The sequence below is a fragment of the Oncorhynchus clarkii genome, chromosome 4 (assembly GCF_045791955.1).
Source record: "Oncorhynchus clarkii lewisi isolate Uvic-CL-2024 chromosome 4, UVic_Ocla_1.0, whole genome shotgun sequence".
In the NCBI taxonomy this organism is placed as follows: domain Eukaryota; kingdom Metazoa; phylum Chordata; class Actinopteri; order Salmoniformes; family Salmonidae; genus Oncorhynchus; species Oncorhynchus clarkii.
The window spans coordinates 39264573-39282598 of NC_092150.1; the positions used below are offsets into that span (position 1 = coordinate 39264573).

At 46.6% G+C, this 18026-nt stretch overlaps 1 protein-coding gene across 1 annotated transcript in view; it reads right to left on the reverse strand.

The window, feature by feature from the left end:
• Positions 1-18026, reverse strand: part of LOC139406802 (VWFA and cache domain-containing protein 1) — an 80450-nt gene that overhangs the window by 35837 nt on the left and 26587 nt on the right. Inside the window, exons 2-3 of the mRNA XM_071149851.1 lie at positions 6889-6951; positions 150-298 (exon numbers count right to left, since the gene is read on the reverse strand). Of these exons, the coding sequence (XP_071005952.1) occupies positions 150-298; positions 6889-6951 (212 nt within the window). The remainder of the gene's footprint in view (positions 1-149; positions 299-6888; positions 6952-18026) is intronic.

Below are 18026 nucleotides of genomic sequence, written 5' to 3' on the forward strand. Positions count from 1 at the left end.
TCTGGATGAGAGCGCCTGCTAAATGACTAAAATGCCAATTCAATTTGCAGATTTTCCACATGTGGAGGGGACTAGAAAGGATTCAAATACATTTAAACAGGGGAAGGGGTAATGGGGTTGTGTGTGTGTGTGTGTGTATATATACTCACTCCATCATGGAGGGGGGGATGGTGCAGCAGTCCTGGATGGCGGTGAGGGGGGAGGTCAGGTGGGCCGTGTAGGATGCCTCCACCACCTGCTTGTTCCTGTTCACCACGTCCAGGTAACGGTTAAACTTCTCGCGGATCTTCTTCGCAAGCTACAACCAATCACACACACACACACACAGTTGGATATAATCCTGTATAGAACACATCATACGTAAGGTTCTCCTCAACATGGTGGAATTACGAATGGAAAACATAACAGCACACACACACACACACACACACACACACACACACACACACACACACACGATTAATATGATTATATTTTAGTTGAGTACCTATTCTTTTTTTTCATGCTGGGTTGAAGCACATCCTTCAGACCTAGGTCTAAACGCAGTCAGACAGGCTACTCCTCTTTATTCCGAGTTGAGCACGGCCCGTATAAAACAAAACCACAAGTCCTCGTACATACTTGGTTGAATTAACAAGGCAGAGAGCTGTGAACAACATCAAAAGTCCTCCGAACCCCGACTCCGCCTGAAATGCGGTTTCAACTTTGAGAAGACATCATGACGCGCTACACAGTTGGCTGTACGGAAACCCGAGAGAAAAGACAAAGTGTGATTCCTGAAGAAACCAGAAAAAGAAAGAGAGAGAAAAAAAAAGGCCATGATTCAACTTACATACAGCCCTGACAGACATACTGAAACCAGCCGTCTCTACACAGTCCCCACATCCAGGAGGAATTCAAGGCAACGTATAGTATTCGATAGAGCATAGTTTCCCAAACTCGGTCCTCGTTGTTGTTTTTTTGCCGTGGCACTACACAGCTGATTGAAATAATCAACTAATCGTCCAGCTTTGATCATTTGAAATCAGCTGTGTAGTGCTAGGGCAACAAAACACACAAAAAAATGACGTGCTCCCCTTGTGGTTCCAGAGGACATAGTTTGAGAAACGCTGGACGCAGAGCCGTGAGCACACGGAACACGGAACACCACTCTGTCAAACTGGTGCTTGGCTACGGAGCAGCAAGAGGAACTACCCCTGCCTTACCTTCAGGCTCTGCTCAAACCCTAGAACCCAACCCGGGTCTCTTGGCCCTCCCACCCATATGAAATTAAAAATACTCATATCCCAGAGCAAGAAGTACAGCTTCATTTAACACCAATTGTTGTTTTGTAGCACCTACAGATGAAACAAGATGGCGTCTTAAAGGAGGCCTGAGTAAGGCCAAAACGTCAAACGCTACGGACAAATCACAAAGATATGTAAACAATCCCCCCCCCTAAAAAGACCATTCTACGGATTCAATTGTGAAAATCCCCAAAGCCATGGTGTTTTTTTTTTTTTGCTCTGGTTTTGTGAGAAATCACTCAAAAGGAAAAATGTGGTTCATTAAAAAAGGGGCAGATAATTGAATCGTGCTGGTTAGTGTTCGGCCTGACTAGGCCCCCGTCTGTCCTGTGTGTCAGCTAACGCTAGGCATACATTACAGCTCTCAGAGGGGGAGTTATGGCTCACTGCACGCATCGAGGAGCCTCTTTCAAAAAAAAAGGGTTCCCACCTGGGGGACACTAATAACGAGCGCACTAGCAGCTCCTCACAACAGGTTCTTGTTCCTACTCTGGAGCCAATGAAAAACCCCCACAGGGAACCAACCTCGTTAGAACCTACAGGACCGTGGCAACTCCCTACCCACTCCTACGCATTCAAGCACAGGCTACATAGCCTGCAAAACAAGCACTGATAACGCACACAAACTCAGAACACACAGTGGGCTTTAAACAAGACTCAAAGACTCAAATCAAGTCACTACATTCCCTCACCGCCTGGAGAAAAGAAAATGATAACTTGGGAGAACCGCCTCTACCGGCAGCCAGTCTCCACCACCGGCAGCCAGTCTCCACCACCGGCAGCCAGTCTCCACCACCGGCAGCCAGTCTCCACCACCGGCAGCCAGTCTCCACCACCGGCAGCCAGTCTCCTCTACCGGCAGCCAGTCTCCACTATCGGCAGCCAGTCTCCACTACCGGCAGCCAGTCTCCTCTACCGGCAGCCAGTCTCCACTACCGGCAGCCAGTCTCCACTACCGGCAGCCAGTCTACACTACCGGCAGCCAGTCTCCACTACCGGCAGCCAGTCTCCACTACCGGCAGTCTCCTCTCTACCGGCAGCCAGTCTCCACTACCGGCAGCCAGTCTCCTCTACCGGCAGCCAGTCTCCACTACCGGTTAACACAGAAACCCATCCACGAGCCCTGACTGGCCTTTTACATAAATGTCACCGTCAGACTACAGCCTCCACACCTCTGGTCTACTGAGTCTCTGGGGGCTCAGGTACACTGATAGACAGACTGGGCTATTAGACTGGCGTGACCACCTCGTCCTCTGGCTACACACACACACACACACACACACACACACACACACAATGCGTCTATCTATAGGCTGTTTTGACCTCCGGCTAGCTGCCCATTGTCTGCAGTCTCTCTCGCTTTGCTGATTCCATCTTATCTCCCCAGAGGACCAAACAGACATAACGCTGAGGACTTCTAATAGGAAATGTCCACTCCACTGTCTGGCTCAGTCCACGTGGGATCTTCTTCATTTTGGTCTGAAATTCATTTCCTGGTAACACACGCCTTTCTTTACATGCCTCTCTGGGAAGAGAGCAGCAACCTGCACTGTAGAATTACTGTAAAAACACAAGCTAAAGCAAATAAACATCTAGAATTATGTTCATTACACTTTAAACATTCCTGGGATGAGTGGAGATGGCCAGCCTATGTCATTACTCAGTGGCAGATGTCATCACCCTGCTTGTCTCCTGGCTGAGTAACGAGAGGGAGATGGTGAAGGGGAGCCAGGGAGTCAGTCTCAAAGCCAGGCTTCTGTCTCTCTGTCTGTCTTTCAGTCAGTCTTTTTTCTTTGGGCTTCCTCCCCACTGTGGATTCAGCTCTAATTGGTGCTGTTTTGGCTGCCATGGTGCCAAAGTGTCATTTCCCACCTGCCTCCTAGCCGGGGAGAACCATGCCAGCAATGCCAGGGCTGGCACCGTCTGGTCTTGGTGATGCTAAATTAGCGAGAGTCTTAGAGGAACGCAATTGCTGCAGAGACACTGTCGTACATCTTGTCAATATTTTTGATGAATTCGAACAGCTTAAGAATCATTCTTTGAAGAAGAAAAAAGAGAGAAAAAAAGACAGCTACATGGAAAAATCTCCAGCAAACATTTTATCAACCAAAAGGTATCTACTGGTCAGATGCATTTAGCATGATTTCTGGAAATGTAATTCAAAATAAAAAAGTTTTTTTTAAAACATACTGTAACTAAATGTCCACACACCAGGAGTGGTAACCTATGACCTATAACCTAACCTACAGTCCACAGATGGATACTACTGGAGCCATATACTGTTCAATCAGAAAGTACTTCCACATTTAGTTACAGCCTTTTTCTAAAATATATATTTATTTTTTTATCCCTCAATCTACACATTATACCCCATAATGACAAAGCAAAAACGGGTTTATAGAAATGTTTGCTAATTTATTATTTTAAAAAATCTAAAATATGAAAATATTACATTTACATAAGTACTCAAACCATTTGCTTAGTACTTTGTCGAAGCACCTTTAGCAGGGATTACAGCCTCGAATCTCCTGGGGTATGACGTTACAAGCCTGGCACAACTGTATTTCAGAAGTTTCTCCCATTCCCCTTTGCAGATCCTCTCGAGCTCGGCCAGGTTGGATGAGGAGCGTCACTGCAGGGCTATTTTCAGGTCTCTCCAGAAATGTTCAACCGGGTTCAAGTCCAGGCTCTGTCTGGGCCACCTAAGGACATTCAGAGACTTGTCCCGAAGCCACTCTTGCGTTGGTCTTGGTTGCGTGCTTAGGGTCGTTGTCCTGTTGGAAGGTGAGCCCTAGCCCCAGTCTATGGTCCTGAGCACTCTGGGGCAGATTGTTATTAAGGATCTCTCTGTACTTTGCTCCGTTCATTTTTCCCTCAATCCTGACTAGTTCGTGCCTCTGAAAAACATCCCTACAGCATGATGCTGCCGCCACCATGCTTCACCATAGGGATGGTGCCAGGTTTCCTCCAGACGTGACCCTTGGCATTCAAGCCAAATCTTGGTTTCATCAGACCAGAGTCCTTTAGGTGCCTCCAAGCGGGCTGTAAAGGACTGGCTTCCTTCTGGCCACTCTACCATAAAGGCTTGATTAGTGGAGTGCTGCAGAGATGGTTGTCCTTCTGGGAGGTTCTCCCATCTCCACAGAGGAACTCTGGAGATCTGTCAGAGTGACCATCGGGTTCTTGGTCACCTCCCTGACCAAGGCCCTTCTCCCCTGATTGCTCAGTTTTGCCGGGCTGCCAGCTCTAGCAAGAGTCTTGGTGGTTCCAAACTTCTTCCATTTAAGAATGATGGAGGCCACTGTGTTCTTGGGAACCTTCAATGCTTCAATGCTCCCTTCCCCAGATCTGTGCCTCGATACAATCCTGTCTCAGAGCCCTTTCTCAGAGCCCCAAAAACCCTTTGGCTTGGTTTTTGCTCTGACATGCACTATCAACTGTGGGACCTTAAATAGACAGCTGTGTGCCTTTTGAATTTACCACAGGTGGAATCCAATACAAGTTGTAGAAACATCTCAAGGATCATCAATAGAAACATGATGCACTTGAATTTCGAGTCTCATAGCAAAGGGGCTGAATACTTGTGTAAATAACTGTAAATCTGTTTTTTATTTTGGATACATTTGCACAAAAAAATAAAAACCTGTTTTCAGGTTTCAGTATTGTGGGATGAGGGAAACATTTAATTTCATCCATTTTAGAATACGGCTGTAACGTAACAAAATGTGGAAAAAGTCAAGGGGTCTGAATACTTTCTGAATTCACTGTACAGAGAGAGAGAGAGAGAGAGAGAGAGAGAGCGAGAGGGAGAGAGAGAAAGAGAGGGAGAGTGTTAGTTAGGCCAGGTTTAAGAACAGCCGCCATGCTAGCGCCCATATTGAACTTAATTCTTGAAATGTTGGTGATGTAACAACACGACAACTCCCTATGAAATGACCCGCTGTAAACAAGCAACACAGAGCTGTGAACTTCACAGATGTTTTTATTGATTAGCATTCAGGATCAGTAGCTGTGGGGCAGAAACACATCTATCAAATTACCTATTGATTAAAAACTGATCCAGTACCAACCACTGTACTGTATATTATACTGAGCCAGTGGAAATAGTAACCTCCCCTGTTAGTAGCTGGTCTACCAAACCATGCAGTCGAAACATCACCGACCACTGCAGTGCAGGAATGGGCAGTAAGCGAACAGTGCCAGCTTATTTGCTCTGCCAACAGTGACCAGACCCATAAGAACACACACACACACACACACACACACACACAGTGCTCCAAAATCCAAAAGTATTGAGACATTAACAAATGTTGTTGTTTTGGCTCTGTACTCCATGATACAATGACTATAAGGTTAAAGTGCAGACTGTCAGCTTTAATTTGAGGCTATTTTCATCCATATTGGGGGAACCGTAGAGAAATTACAGCACTTTATGTACAAAGTCCCTCATTTTAGGGGACCAAAAGTATTGGGACAAATTCACGTGTGTATTAAAATAGTCAAAAGCTGAGTGTTTCTGAACACTTCCACATTAATGTGGATGCTACCATGACTACGGATAGTCCTGAATGAATCGTGAATAATGTTGAGTGAGAACCTTAGACGCACAAAATATCATATCCCCAAGACATGCTAACCTCTCACCATCACAATAACAGGGGAGGTTAGCATTTTATATCATATCCCCAAGACATGCTAACCTCTCACTATTACAATAACAGGGGAGGTTAGCATTTTATATCATATCCCCAAGACATGCTAACCTCTCACTATTACAATAACAGGGGAGGTTAGCATTTTATATCATATCCCCAAGACATGCTAACCTCTCACTATTACAATAACAGGGGAGGTTAGCATTTTATATCATATCCCCAAGACATGCTAACCTCTCACTATTACAATAACAGGGGAGGTTAGCATTTTATATCATATCCCCAAGACATGCTAACCTCTCACCATCACAATAACAGGGGATGTTAGCACTTTTGGAGGGATATGATATTTGCGACTACGTACAATTCTAAAATCAGGAGATTTTAAACGAATCACCAGAAATTGATTTTAAAAAAATGTAAGCCGACAGTCCGCACTTTAACCTCAATAGTCACTGAATATCACTGTCCCCTCAACACACTGGGCTGGACACAGTGGACGTGGCCTTTCTGAATCGCTCGACGGGATTAATAAAGTTTTAAAAAAAAACACATCTCAGATTCTTAAGTAGCCTCTTTACTGCCAACCATGGGAGAGTGCAGATGAAATGGCATTAACTCAGTCTCTAACGCTGCATTAGAGTACAGGTAGAGGAGCCATGTTTCTATTCCAGCATCTCCTCGTCAGAGTGAAGCCTTCCTGCACAGACACTGTGTAGTGCATTAGAGAATGGGGGAGTGAAAAACAAAGACAACTTCAAAGCCAATGAGACGGCAGCTGTAGAATTTTAATAAGCCCTCCTTTCCTCTGATGATGGCTGTGTGTGTGTGTGTGTGTGTGTGTGTGGTGTTACTGCGGCACAGACAGACACAAGCACACATACTGTGCAAATACACTTGTGCATGTGCACACACACACACACACACACGAGCACCCAGTGACTCACCTGCTGTACTTCCGTCTCTCCGTTTGAGGTCTTCTCTGTGTACACAAACGAGTTGAAGATTCTCTGCAGACAGAGATAGAGAGAGAGACACAGAGAGAGAGAGAGATAGAGAGAGACACAGAGAGAGATAGACAGAGACAGAGAGACAGAGACAGAGACAGAGAGAGACAGAGACACAGAGAGAGAGAGAGATAGAGACACAGAGAGAGAGAGAGATAGAGAGAGACAGAGAGAGAGACAGAGAGAGTCACAGAGAGAGATAGACAGAGACAGAGAGACAGAGACAGAGAGAGAGAGAGACAGAGACACAGAGAGACAGAGAGAGAGATAGAGACACAGAGAGAGAGAGATAGAGAGAGACAGAGAGACAGAGAGACATAGAGACAGAGAGAGAGAGAGACACAGAGAGAGAGAGAGAGAGCGAGACACAGATAGAGAGAGAGAGAGAGAGAGAGAGAGACAGAGAGAGAGATAGAGACACAGAGAGAGAGAGATAGAGAGAGACAGAGACACAGAGAGACACAGAGAGAGAGAGAGAGACAGAGACACAGAGAGAGAGAGACAGAGAGAGAGACAGAGAGAGAGACAGAGAGAGAGACACAGAGAGAGAGACACAGAGAGAGAGACACAGAGAGAGAGACACACAGAGACAGAGACAGAGACAGAGAGAGAGAGAGACAGAGACAGAGACAGAGAGACAGAGAGAGAGAGAGACAGAGAGAGAGACAGAGAGAGAGACAGAGAGAGACAGAGAGAGACAGAGAGAGACAGAGACAGAGAGAGACAGAGACAGAGACAGAGACAGAGAGAGACAGAGAGAGACAGAGAGAGACAGAGAGAGACAGAGAGAGACAGAGAGAGACAGAGAGAGACACATGGTTAGTATGCTGTAGAAAGACACTGCAGCCGTTCATTTAAAAGAAAAGCTAAATCATTGCACACAGATTATTTATTCTGATTGCCTAAAGGCCCACTGCAGTCAAAAAATGTTATTTCCCAATGTTTTAAGCATATTTCCACACCACGAGGTTGGAAAAATACTGTGACATTAAAAAAAGATATGTTTTTTAAGTATAATTCCCTTTTAATGTAAGAGCTGTTTGAAAAGACCACCTGAAATTTCAGCCTGTTTTGGTGGTATGGGGTTTTGGCCTTCCACGGTAACATCGCCATGCGGTAAATGATTTAATAGACCAATAAGAAAGAGCTCCAAACCTCTCTGACAATAACAGCTGGTCAAATGCTGCCTATAGGCTGACTGCCTGCAAAACAACCTGAACCCATTCAACATGTTTGGTGTAGGCAACATACTGTACAATAGACATGTTCCACAAATCCTAAAAACACGTTTGACCTAGACATAAACCCATATTCTGAAGCAAGAGTAGATGTCCTTGTACAACCTCAGCACCAACACAAACTCAATGAGTCCTCAAGAAAACAGTTTAACACCTGCACTGGTATGGGATGGTATACTATTGCATACTGACACACACAAAACACACACCCAAGAACACAACTTGTCCACTGAGTACCACACACACGCCCCCCCGAAACATCAGGCACAACATTTAGTGCAAGGTGGAGGCACACTAAAACAACAGTTAAATAAATGTTGACTTAAAGTGGCAGGTGTTTCACTGTAAGCTTCTCTGCTGCTACACTAGACACACACACCACCCCCCCTGTCCAGTCCTGTCCACACACACACCACCCCCCCTGTCCAGTCCTGTCCACACACACCACCCCCTCTGTCCAGTCCTGACCACACACACACCACCCCCCCTGTCCAGTCTTGTCCACACACACACCACCCACCCCCTGTCCAGTCCTGTCCACACACACACACACCACCCACCCCCTGTCCAGTCCTGACCACACACACACACCACCCCCCCTGTCCAGTCCTGACCACACACACACCACCCCCCCTGTCCAGTCCTGACCCCACACACACCACCCCCCTTGTCCAGTCCTGACCCCACACACACCACCCCCCTTGTCCAGTCCTGACCACACACACACACCACCCCCCCTGTCCAGTCCTGACCACACACACACCACCCCCCTTGTCCAGTCCTGACCACACACACACACCCCCCCCCCCCCCCCCCTGTCCAGTCCTGACCACACACACACCACCCCCCCTTGTCCAGTCCTGACCACACACACACACCACCACCACCCCCCCCCCCCCCCCTGTCCAGTCCTGACTACACACACCACCCCCCCTGTCCAGTCCTGACCACACATGCTGTCAGACACATTACAGAGCAGAGGGGCACCAGCTACCGAGCATGCTTCACTCCACACCACTCCGCCCGCCAATGCAGAGTTCACTCCACTTTATTGCATTACCATGGTAACCAACCAACCCCCCCCAATAAAGGTAGATGTCAAAACAAGAAGTGATTTATGGGACCTCACACAATCAAGAGGAGACTTGTCACGCTGAACTAGGTTCCTAAATATCAACACAAGGAAAACCTAAAAAGCCTGGCTGGTTTGATTCTCTTTACTGTAGTTGAAGTGGTAGGCTTCGGTCGACACTGGGGAGGGATGTGTTAGTAAAAGTTGGGGGGGGGGGGCATAGACACACAAAGGCAAAAAAAAGCTACACATTTCACCCACAGTGTTATTTAGAAAACTACCCCGGCCTAGTCAATTGTGAAATAAACACATGGAGCACAAAAACAAACTGAACCACCACCACAGCTAGCTAGCTAGTGTTAGCGTTAGCTTAACACTGTATCGTTAGCAGGCTGTTTGTTTTTGGATGTGGTCCGGCGGCTTTCACAGCTGTACCCTGGACAGGGAGGAATGCCTCAATCTCTAACCAAATACGGCTCACCCTGGCTGGGCCACCGGGGCCAGTTAATGTGACGCCCCTATTTTCTGTCTGATACCTATAAGTCTTGGGGTTGCCTCTTCAATGACCAAACCCACCCACATCCTAATTGGCCCAAATCAACTAAGTCTTATACACCTTTCACATAAGACTTACTTTTATATGACCCCCCCCTTCAAAATGGCCCATTTTTCTACCACGTTCTTGCCGAGATAAGCCTTCTACACATTCCATGCCATGCTGGCGACGAGTGGGGGGGGGGGGGGGGTGCAGATGCGGGTGGGCGTCTATTTGAATAAATCCAGGGTAAATCCCTTTTGATTTAAACACAACGTTCCATACATGTTTGCACGTTGAAGAAGTGACCAGACAGTGACTTTTTGGACCTGAATGCCCAAAAACATTCAGGGAGATAAATGTCCTCAAACTTGACCCTTTTTTACATACGGGAACTACGTTCTGGTTCCCTGATCTGTTCTACACCGAAACGCATAATGACGGGTATGTGTTTCACATGTTTGGACAGCATAGTCAAGTAGAGTGCAGTACAGTACAATACAGCTCAGCAGAGTAGAGTGCAGTACAGTACAATACAGCATAGTAAAGTAGAGTGCAGTGCAGTACAGTACAATACAGCACAGCAGAGTAGAGTGCAGTACAGTACAATACAGCACAGCAGAGTAGAGTGCAGTACAGTACAATACAGCTCAGCAGAGTAGAGTGCAGTACAGTACAATACAGCATAGTAAAGTAGAGTGCAGTGCAGTACAGTACAATACAGCACAGCAGAGTAGAGTGCAGTACAGTACAATACAGCACAGCAGAGTAGAGTGCAGTACAGTACAATACAGCATAGTAAAGTAGAGTGCAGTGCAGTACAATACAGCACAGCAGAGTAGAGTGCAGTGCAGTACAATACAGCACAGCAGAGTAGAGTGCAGTGAGGTACAGTGCAGTATGGTTAAGCACAGTACAATATATCGTAGTCTACTCTACCGGGGTGGCAGGTAGCCTCGAGGTTAGAGCACTAGGGACAGTAACCAAAAGGTTGCTTGGCTTGGGAAAAAACAAATATGTTGCTGTGCCTTTGAGCAAGGCACTTGAGCCTGATTGCTCCAGGGGTGAGATACAATGGCCATGACTCCACTCCCTGCGGGTGTGTCAGGAGGAGTTGGGATATGAACGAGTGAATGAGAGAGAAAGAATGGCCGGAAGAGAGGGGTTGTCCAGACCGACAGTTTTAACACTTGGTTAGACCGCCAGACAACAGAATTTGCAAAGAAAATCGCTAAGCGCTGAACATAACAGTATGCCAGCGGAAGGTATCACCGTAGCAGGTGACCCAATTGTGGTTTGTGACTTTGATTTCTTATTGTAGCCAATTCAGTTGGAGTAATTGCATTTCAGATTTTTGGGGTAATACCATTACCATAATCACTATAACTAATGAGTATCTCTACCATTACTTGTTACTTCTGTGAACTTCCGTTATCCTCTAAATTAGAAAACATCTTAACGAGGTGTGTATTCGGTAACGGAATTAGGAGGCACAAAATAGTATTTCTTAAACTTACTGACGGTAAACATCTTCAAAGACCACATTTCCATCCGTTTATCCAGAAGTCAGCCTGTACTTCTGCCTAATTTTCAAGACGGAGAAGGGTCGAATGTATCTATGCCTTAATTTACCCCCCCAGAAAATGGACTCTTAGCTTTCATTTGACACCCCGTTTGTTATGCTCCTATAAATAAACACATTGGTGCTCTCATTGGTTCTTTTCAACAGGAAATGCCCACACCACGAGACATCCGCGTCTTCGTCACTGGAAAAGATGGCCTAAGCTTGATCTCATTTAAAAACGTAGTGCTTATTTTCAAACTCTTTTACATAATATGATATCATTATTACATGTTCTAACCTTTTAACATCAATTATCAACAACAACAACAAAAAAGGCGTCAACTTCGGTCATAGTCTCACATACGCTGCAGCATAAGACGTTTGCCGGTTTTGTGTTGAGACAGAGTGGGTGTCATTTCAATTCGGGCTGGGAGATACGGTCAAAATATCATATCATATCGCAATATGCACAATACAGAATGCCGTATTTGACAGTAGTTGATGTTTTTGAGTAATACAAGCTCTAAATTTGCTTTATAAGTCATGCGTGACCCTAGGGTGGCAAGAAATACAGCGCATTCGGAAAGTATTCAGGCCCCTTGACGTTTTCGTCATTTTGTTACGTTACAGATTCAAATGGATAGAAAAATATATACAACATCTCAATCTACACACAACACCCCATAATGACAAAGCAAAAACGGGTTGTTAAGACATTTCACCAAATGTTTAAAATTTTTTTTTTTAAAGTCAAATATCACATTTACATAAGTACTCACGACTGTGGAAACGGCAACAGCGGCTCGGCCGCGAAGTGGTAGGCCACACAAGATTCTCTGGTCTGATGAAATCATGATTGAACTCTTTGGCCTGGAGGAAACCTGGCACAATCCCTGGTAGTAGTAGTTTCTACGCGACTGAAGAGCAAAATAATCCACTTTGATACGCTACATAACGTGATGGCAAAATGTTCTGATCAGTGCTGATACATGAGCCAACTAGATTATCATCATCATGAGCAGCACTCAACTCCCCCCTCCCCACAGCCTAACTTTTTTTTATTTAACCAGGCAAGTCATTTAAGAACAAATTCTTATTTACAATGACGGCCTAGGAACAGTGGGTTGTTCAGGGGCAGAATGACAGAGTTTTACCTCGTCAGCTCGGGGATTCGATCCAGCAACCTTCTGGTTACTGGCCCAACGCTCTAACCACTAGGCTACCTGCCGCCCCATTGTAGCCTAACCAACAGATTCAGTGAAAACTAAAATATGACATTGAGCACAGTTACATGCACACAACAATGGTGACAGTTTTAAAAAATAGCTGACAAACCACAGCCAGAAAATAGAGAATCCTCAAATCATCCAGGCTGGGGAGAGGGAGCGGACACAGGCGGCAAAGCATTTTCATTAGAAGGCTGTGACCAAGGAAGGTTGTGGTGGAGTGGGGAAAATAAACATTAGCAATTCAGTCACCTTCAAAGGCCATTCCGGAGCCTTGAGCCACAGTCATTTCGGGTTGGACTGGTGAGGGAGGGAGTGGGTTGAGGAGGGGGGGGTCAGTCACAGAAAACTACAGGATTTAATCCTCTCTTTAGGGCCGACTGATCAGTGGACCAGGGTTTGGGAGATCCCTGCCGGTCTGTCTCTCTGTCTATCGGTCTGTCTGACACCCTGAAGGGGTGATGGAAACATGGACGCATTGTGTCGGTGTGGTGCACCAAGTTCCCACATACTATGCCTGCATGAATGGGTGCATGTATGGGAGTATATATTCCAAGTGCTTCGCAGAGGGAGGCGATGGTGGGAGCATGTGGGAGCCCAGGGGGTGGGCGGGAAGGACAGACGACTCAAGCGTGGTACAAACATCAACAGACGAAAAGACAGACAGCCTCTAGGAGGCCGAGATAGACTGAGGTAGTTGCTGCATCCTGCTGCAGGTACGCTGGTTCTCTCCTTGCCATCCCCACTCTCAGTGCACGAGAAAGGGCTAGAGCCGGGAGTCAGGCAACCCTAGTTCTGCCTCCGATGTGAAGGTTTTCCTCAGGCTCTCTACCCATACTCTAACATAGATTCCCTGTTATCCACCATTTTGATTGTAGGGTTAGTTTCCATATTGCAGTGTATTTGTTACTTGGAGCATTTTAGCTCTATATGCCGATATCTTGGGATTACTGGAGAAACCAAAGGGTTCACTATAGGGGAGAGTGGGTCCAACAAAGTCCAAAATGCGACACTTCTAAAACCTCAGAAACATGTTCTAGTTTATTCATGTCTGCATTTCAATTCAGCGCCACAGATTAAGGCAACATTTTCTAATTAAAGGACTGGGCCTGTCTGCAAAATACATCACGTAATCGATTTCACTTGTCCATCTTAAGTATGAAAACGCACAGAATCTCAGTGCCGATAGGAGGCCGTTCCTTCTCTTACTCGAACGAAAGCAGTACCACGTGGGAGCAAACAAAAAGGCCGCATTTACATTAACGGATGAGCCAGTCACAGTTTTTTTGTATGTTTTTTTGTAAACCTTTATTTAACTAGGCAAGTCAGTTAAGAAATTCTTATTTTCAATGACGGACTACCGGGGAACAGTGGGTTAACTGCCTTGTTCAGGGGCAGAATGACAGATTTTTACCTTGTCAGCTCGGGGATTCGATCCAGCAACCTTTCGGTTACTGGCCCAATGCTCTAACCACTAGGTTACCTGCCACCCCAAATGCAATGTAGGCTATGGATAGTAGCTAGCTAAGTGGACAGATGCAATGCACACAATACTAAATACTTCCTCCAAGATAGCTAGCTACTATAACTAGTATTGACATAATTAAATCACAATGGATTAGCTAGTTTCCATGAAACAGCTGCCTGTGTTAGCTGCCGAGTTAGTGCAGTGTCCTTAGCTAGCTAGTGAATATACTAACGTTAGCTAGCTAAACATTTGGCTATGGGCTGGAAATGGCAGTACGGAGAATGAATTCAATTGATTCTTTGACATTTTGCTAGGTGTCAACAAGGAATTTCTATAAAATAGCTCAAGATAGCTTGAAATCTAAACCATAAGCAATATGGACGGATATGCATTGCCAAACAGTGCCATTGCCACGTTCTGGTTTGGAGTGATTTAACAAGGCGGAGTGAGTGGCTGACGACTTCCAAGGTCTTTGCTGTGTGAACACAAGAGATTACTTAGCACCTCTGAACAGAGTGTTGGCAGTCAATGTCGGCAGGCATTACTAACAATCCTACCATTGTGTCTGAGCTTTTACTAACGAACCCTCTGACCCTCAGGCTACGTCTCTAAATCCACGTGTGTGTGTGTGTGTGTGTGTGTGTGTCAAATCACATTTTATTGGTCGCATACACGTATTTAGCAGATGTTATTGCGGGTGTAGCGAAATGCTTGTGTTCCTAGCTCCGACACTACAGTAATATCTAACAATATACAACAATCCAAAAGCAAAAATAATTGAATCAATAAATATAGAAATGTTAGGACAACGTCGGAGTACGGAGTCGTGCGCGTGTGTGTACGTGCGTAGCTATGGAGAGAGGGAAAGGAAACACAGCCAAATGAGTTCACATGCAATTAGTTCCACATTTGTTTCTGTATTGTTGAAAATATGCCTCAGTTGTCATGGTACTCTGACTGAACCATAATAGATGACAGGTCAAGTGGCTGATTATTGGATAGAAGGGGGGAAAAAACCCATCTACAACTCAATTTAGGTCGAAAAAACATGGTTAAGCACAGAAATACTGGAAGTCCAGTACGAGTACGTCTGGTAGAGTAATGATCCCAGTTCGTTGCTACGCTAACCTACCGTGGCATGGGCCTAAACATTGAAAGCCCATAAATCACACCGTGCCATTCCAAGGCCTCGGACCCAAAGAACCACATTCGATGGCTTCTCAGCATGGGGATACCCTCCTTAACCATCATGTTATTAAGAACCTTGGTTATAGAATGGAGAATTCAGTAAACAGCAATACAGGCACCCTGCAACAACAAAAAACTAAAATGGCTCCTAAAAATATAACCATAGGGGGAAAAAAACAAGCTATATCATGATCACACCCATGTAGCAGCCTAGACTAGCCTGCCCTTTAAGCCTGATCTCTACTTTGGTGAACTCTGGAGGGGCCTCCCTTCCCCCTGCCTCGCCCTCCTCCCCCAGTCAAGGGAGAGAGGCCTGTCAGAGTGTGCGGCTCTGAAATAACAAACCCCCTTTTGTGCAAACAGCGGGGCCATGGAGAGGCCGGGACACCCAGCACAGAGCAGATCCCCTACACTGATCCCAGACATGTCCCAGCCTCCCAGGCCCACAGCACAGACACTGTTTGCTGCTCTACTCACTGCTCCAGTGGACAGAATATAATGCTTTCCACATGTGAGGGAGAGAGGGGGAAGGATGGAGAGAGAACAATGACAACAGTGGAGGCTGGTGTTTTATTACAAACTTTCACTCTCCACACCTCTCCCCCCGCGGCTACACCTCTCCCCCCGCGGCTACACCTCTCTCTCCGCAGCTACACATGCTTATTGTAAAGTGTCCAAATGAGAAATAATGTATACAGGGAAATTTCAATCCAAATCAGAAACAAAGATAACAATTCTTTTTGCTTGTAACTGAATTTCAACCCGAACAAAATCCACGCATTCTTTCAAGATACGGGGATTTGAGGCGAATAAGCTCAAGGTCTACAAAAAAAATAAAAAATAGAATCTTTCCCGAACCCTTCACTACATACCTACGAAGACAGACACAGACCGACAGACGAGAGGGAGAGAGAGAGGGAGAGAGAATGATCAGTAAATATGGAAGGTGAATGCCAACTGCTGTGCCAAAATAACAGCTCAGTGTTCCATCCACCTGGAGTTCAAATTTACTTTTTTTTAAAAGTCTGTCTGGACTTCCTATAAGGCAGTTTTACATGTACACAGACACACAAACACAAATGAGATGAATTGTTCTCGGCTCCCGTCCAAAAAAAGCACATTGTGAATTTGTGAGTCGTAAGGCTGCTTTGCTGCAGTGGCTGATGGGAGAGTGAAAGCAGCGGCGCCTGCGTCTGATCTCATCCTTCTGAAGGTGTTAGAAATCACGAGGTGAACCTTGCCTCTGCGCCAGCGCCGAACTCTGAGCTTCAAAGAGAAATGCACTGCTCGCAATAGGGCGACAAGTGGAGAGAATGGAAAACGAGAGAGAAGAGAGAGCTCACATCTCCGTCTGACATTCCTCGTACTCATCCATCTCCCCCGGATGGATCACAAAGCCCCCGCTCTCCCTCACTTCCTGCCCCGGACTGGGCTGGGGCCAGGACTACCCCCTCTGCCCTGGTGTCTACTGTTGGTTACCATGCAGCCTTGAGCTTTGGGTGGAGGGGGATCCAATCAAACCCAGATAGCAGTGCTGTAGAAGGGCCCCCAACAGGGAGGACTGGGCTGGTTGTAGTGGGTGTAGGCCAGGGGGAGCCGAGGGGTGGTTGTAGTGGGTGTAGGCCAGGAGGAGCCGAGAGCTGGTTGTAGTAGGTGTAGGCCAGGAGGAGCCGAGAGGTGGTTGTAGTGGGTGTAGGCCAGGGGGAGGAGAGGGCTGGTTGTAGTGGGTGTATGCCAGGGGGAGGGGAGGGGTGGTTGTAGTGGGTGTAGGCCAGGGGGAGCCGAGGGCTGATTGCAGTGGGTGTAGGCCAGGGGGAGCCGAGGGCTGGTTGTAGTGGGTGTAGGCCAGGGGAGCAGAGAGGTGGATGTTGGGTTGGTGTAGGCCAGGGGGAGCAGAGAGGTGGATGTTGGGTTGGTGTAGGCCAGGGGGAGCAGAGAGGGGGATGTTGGGTTGGTGTAGGCCAGGGGAGAAGATGGGTAAGAGATGTGGGGTTGTAAAACTGGAGCCAAGGTGTAGAGAAGTGGAGGGATTCTACCTCAGCCTGGGAATTTTCCATCCTTCCCCATGGGCTTGCCATTTGAGTGGGGAGAAGAGCAGAACTAGCCCTCGTTCTGTAACCAATGACTTGTTAAAAAGGAAACAACCAATCCAATGAGCTGAATGATACACTTAAATGAGTGAGTGACAGAGTTAAGAGAAAACCGTGCAGCGGTCTAGAATGACGTCTGAGAGACAGAGGAGTGATCCAGGCAGCCATTTTATCTCCCAGAGTAGGGACGGAATCCATAAAAGAGACGGTCTGCAATCGGGCAGAGCACACCTGGATCTGACGAACAAGCCCAGCTTAGCCCAGTATAACCACGCCCCAGTCAGACTGTGTTCCATGTTGAGGACGGCAGGCAGAGGCGCTGCCGGAGCCAGGCTAAATCAGACGGAGACGTGTGGCGGCAGAGGCCTTCCGCTCGGTCCCTTCAGGACATCCACAGACGCCAGAAGAAACGGAGAAGTCAGAGGGAGTAACATAAACCCTAGTGATTTAGAAGAAGAGGACTGAATTCTCATACAAAACAATAGGCTACGAAACAATCCATTATGTCCAGAGTTGGGGACATGATACGGTGTTCTGGGATAAGAGGTAGTCCTCTCAAGGAGGACACGTGACACTTCTGTAATGTCTGTGGTCCTCCACCGCTGTAGGGCTATTTTTTACACTAGAGCTTGTCTAAAGGCTGTTGGGGTTACCATGCTCCTTACAGAGACATCCCTTGCACGTCAGGACGACGACC